The sequence below is a fragment of the Acomys russatus genome, chromosome 5 (assembly GCF_903995435.1).
Source record: "Acomys russatus chromosome 5, mAcoRus1.1, whole genome shotgun sequence".
NCBI lineage: Eukaryota > Metazoa > Chordata > Mammalia > Rodentia > Muridae > Acomys > Acomys russatus.
In genome coordinates, this window is record NC_067141.1 from 23673181 (window position 1) to 23676757 (window position 3577).

A 3577-nucleotide genomic window follows, 5' to 3' on the forward strand; every position below is an offset into this window, starting at 1 on the left:
GTCCAGCTGGAGTTAGATGAAAAAGTGAGGGTCCGTTGAGGGGAGTCACTTGTTTCCCAAATCCCTGAGTAAGGAGGTCAGTAGGCTCCATGAAAGTCGACACCTCCCCCCTTCCTTGTAAGCAGCCAACACCCTGTCAAGTGGTGGCCATGTTTGGCTGACTCCCCGTTTGCAACAGCCCACACCCACCATATTCAATTGCCCCAGCTCTGGGGTACAAAGGTGTAAAAGAACAAGCAGACTAGAAAGCGTAACTTTTGTTGGGCCTCTTTATTTAGAACCTGGCGGACGAGGAGCCCTGGGCAGTTGGTATGGGCAGCACAGGAACCATTTTGACAGTCTGGTCACCAAGTTTAAGAGCAATCTAATAAAGCGGGGCTGGGGGGACGGCACTGTAAGCTAACTGGAGATGAATGTATGGGGGCTTTGAAGCAACAACCGTTCCCTAGAGTCTAATATAAAAGTAGATTTACATTTGTGGGTAATCTGAAGCTGGTGATTTCTAGTGCCTTTGGTAATCATCAATAACCCAGCAGTTGCGTGGCAGAGATCCACGCATGGATAAATACAAATATTAAGTTATCATATTTTTTTTACTTTTTGTACAAATATACACGTTTTTTTCCTTTTACTCATCTTTTCCCCTCGTTCTACGTTTTCTAGTCTCTCTTTTTTTTTTTCTTTTTTCTTTTTTTTCATTTTTTTGCACTGAGAGTGAGTAGAGATTAAACATTTTACATAAATGATTTAAAGCTTTACACCTTGGGACCAGCGTACTCCTTGCACTTGGTACAGAGTGTTCTCAATACATTGATTGCACAGTTTTCAGATTTCCACAAAACCGTGGGCTGCTTTGCGCAGCCATCTCTGGTTCCTGCTACATGAACGAAAGGTCCCAGACGAAGCCCAGAGTTCTTCCATCGACCGCTGCCCAGGTGCCCAGCAAGTTCTCTCTGGCCGTTAGGCGCTAAACTGCGGGGAGAGGGACTCAGGTGAGCACACACGGTGGGAACCCCCCAGGGGCGGCCCCTCCGCGACCCTCGGGAGGGCCGCTGGACTCACCTAACTCATCGCAGACGTTTGCGCGGGGTCTGCTCCACCGCGCCCACCCCAGGAGCCACGTTAGGAGAGGGACACCCCACAGGGACATCGTTCGACGCCTTGTTCTCCTGCGCTGATCTCTTGCGCTTGGCGAAGAAGTCTGCGGGCGACAGCGCACGCCGGTCAGGGCGGGGCCGTACCGGAGACCCGTGAGGGGGCTCGCGGAGTGCGCAGGGCGCGGGGCCGGGGTGGGGGCGCCATCCCCGCCCGCGCCAAGGTCCGCGGCGGGTCAGCTTTGTTTACGTCGCCGCGCAATGTGCTGTGTAAGCATTTCCCCTTGTCCCGCGGCCAAGCCCCCCGGGGCTGCCGCCGCATTTAACCCCCTCCACGCCGCACACACGGCGCCCTAAGGGGCTCCCGCGGCCCGAGCCAAAGACCGCGATCCGAGTGGGTCGCGGCCAGGCTCACCCTCCCACTGCACGCTCGGGAGCCTTGGAGCTGCACCCCCACCAGTAGGAGAGGGGTGCGGGCGCAACCGCGCCCTAAGCGCCGCGGGCCCTTTAATGCCACGGGAGGAGGCGGGGACCGGGCGAGGCCCCCGAGGGCGAGGGAGAGCCCGGCCGGCCGGACAAAGCGAGGCCGGGCCGGGGCGGGGCCGTGCGGGGCTCACCGGAGATGAGAGGCCCCGACAGCTTCTTGATCGCACCGTTCGCAGTGGCCGCAGCAGTCCCAGCCGCGGGACGTCCTGGAATCCCCGAGAGAGGCTGCTCCTTCAGCTCCTGGCCGCGCTGCTCCTGGTTCTCGCCCTGCTCCTCGTCTGGATCCACGCCCTGCTCCTCCACCGGCTCCTCGTCCTGCTCCTCGACCGGCTCCGCTCCCTGCTCCTCCACCGACTCCGCGCCCTGCTCATAGCCCGGCTCCGCGCCCGGCTCAGCGCCTGGCTCAGCACCCGGCTCCTCGCCCTGCTTAGGGACCTGCTCAGGGACCTGCTCAGGGACCTGTTCCTCGCCGTCCTGAGGCGCCACGTCCGGGTTCGCGTCCGGGATCGGGTCCGGAGTCGGGTCCGAGGTCGCGTCCGGGGTCACGTCCGGAATCGGGTCTGAGGTCGGATCTGAAGCCGGGGCTGGGGTCAGGGGTGGGGTGGGCTCCACGACCATGGCTGAGGTTGGAGCGCTGGGCGGCTGCTCAGGCGCCTCCTCTAGGCCGTCGGGGGCCTCGCCAGCCGGCAGCCCAGAACGCGGGATGACAGCCACGGCAACCGGGGGAGGCCGGGGCCCCAGCACCAGGCGACAGCGCCCCACCTGCACCGTCTCGCGGTAGAAGGCGGGCACAGACTCGCTGTCCACCTCCATCCACTGCAGACGACCAGGGCCTCGAAGAGGCACATCCTGCTGGAAGTTGAAGTCCCAGCGGTTCTGGTCCTCGGCGTTCAGCTCTGCCAGGCGCATCCTCAGCTCGCGGCCCAGCTCCTCGTGGTCCACAGGCCCGAAGAGGCTGCGGCAGGCGCTACTGCGCGCAATCACTGGGAAGGTGTCGCTGGAGGCCAAGCGTTCCATCGCTGTTCGGCTGCGAAGGTACACGTCGGACATGCCCATGGTCGAAGGCTGTGCAAACGCGGGCGGCGAGAAAGAAGGGAACGGGAGAAGGAAGAGGGGAGAGGAGGAGGGCGGAGGCTGGGCATGGGTGAGACCCCTTGCACAGCCCGCGTCCGCCTCTGCCTAGGGACGCGGCGGCTACCTGGCTGATTGGTGGTGGAAGGCTCCCGCGTCTCGATCGCTTGTCCTGTCCAGCTTGGGCCGCGCCCCCTTGGAGCTTGCCTGCCTGTTCGCTTGCACTCAGTCGGGCCTAGCCGGCACCCCTCGAGCTCAGCGCTCTCGGCCTGTGGAACGCCCAGCCCGCTGCGCCCCTTTATACGCGCTGGCCTCCTCACGATTAGCATAATGTAGTATTTTCAGTTTCAACAACACCGCGACGATTGGCGGGCACACCCCGCCCCGCCCACAGAGGCCCGGCCTCCGACCCGCGCTCATTGGCCGCGCTCACACACCCCCGGGGCCCGGCGGGCTGGGCGACGGGCATCCGCTGATTGGCGGCCGCTCACCGAGCGGCCTGAACGGGACAAGGGGCGGGGCTCGAGTTAAAGAGCTCTGCGGGCGGTAACGTGACACCGCGACGCCCCTCCCCCTCGCCCCATACCCCCCCCTACGCCCCCCGCGGGCTCCTTTGTCTGCAGGCGGGGGCTTGCGCAGCCGCGACGCGCGCGCCCCTTCGGACCCTGGAACTGGGCACGGCCCCTCGGCGACGCCGACGTCGGTGCAGGTCCCTAGGCCCCCGCGGCCAGCGCTAGCGCTAGGATTGCGCCAACTGATAGGGCTTTAACCCACCACTACCAGCTGGGCCCTGGCCTAGCAGAACTATGCCTGGAACCGCCCTCTGCACCCAGGCCTAAGTTCCTGCCATCGAGGCGTCGGCACACCTGCTAGTACTAAGAACCTGTACCAGGGAGGTAGAGACAAGGGTCAGCTTCATTTTTTTC

General features: G+C 62.9%; 1 protein-coding gene across 3 annotated transcripts; it reads right to left on the bottom strand.

The window, feature by feature from the left end:
- Positions 1 to 222: 222 nt before the first annotated feature.
- Cdkn1c (cyclin dependent kinase inhibitor 1C) lies at positions 223 to 2955 on the bottom strand. Of its 3 annotated transcripts, none has more exons than XM_051145720.1 (4): positions 2779 to 2955; positions 1748 to 2645; positions 1063 to 1201; positions 223 to 972 (listed from the first exon to the last, which is right to left on the bottom strand). In XM_051145720.1, the coding sequence occupies exons 2-3, from the start codon at positions 2634 to 2636 to the stop codon at positions 1068 to 1070; spliced, it is 1023 nt and encodes a 340-aa protein (XP_051001677.1). In that variant the 5' UTR covers positions 2637 to 2645; positions 2779 to 2955; the 3' UTR covers positions 223 to 972; positions 1063 to 1067. The 3 variants fall into 3 exon arrangements, with proteins under 3 accessions (XP_051001677.1, XP_051001676.1, XP_051001678.1); XM_051145719.1 differs by having other exon boundaries at positions 1712 to 2645; XM_051145721.1 differs by having other exon boundaries at positions 1712 to 2607; positions 2779 to 2953.
- Positions 2956 to 3577: the final 622 nt, after the last annotated feature.

Excerpts from the sequence above, each read along its gene's own strand:
- Cdkn1c (XM_051145719.1), bottom strand. The coding sequence starts at position 2,636 with ATGGGCATGTCCGACGTGTACCTTCGCAGCCGAACAGCGATGGAACGC. Across the intron at positions 1,202-1,711 it reads GTCGGGGCCTCTCATCTCCG|ACTTCTTCGCCAAGCGCAAG; the intron begins GTGAGCCCCGCA and ends TGTCGCCCGCAG.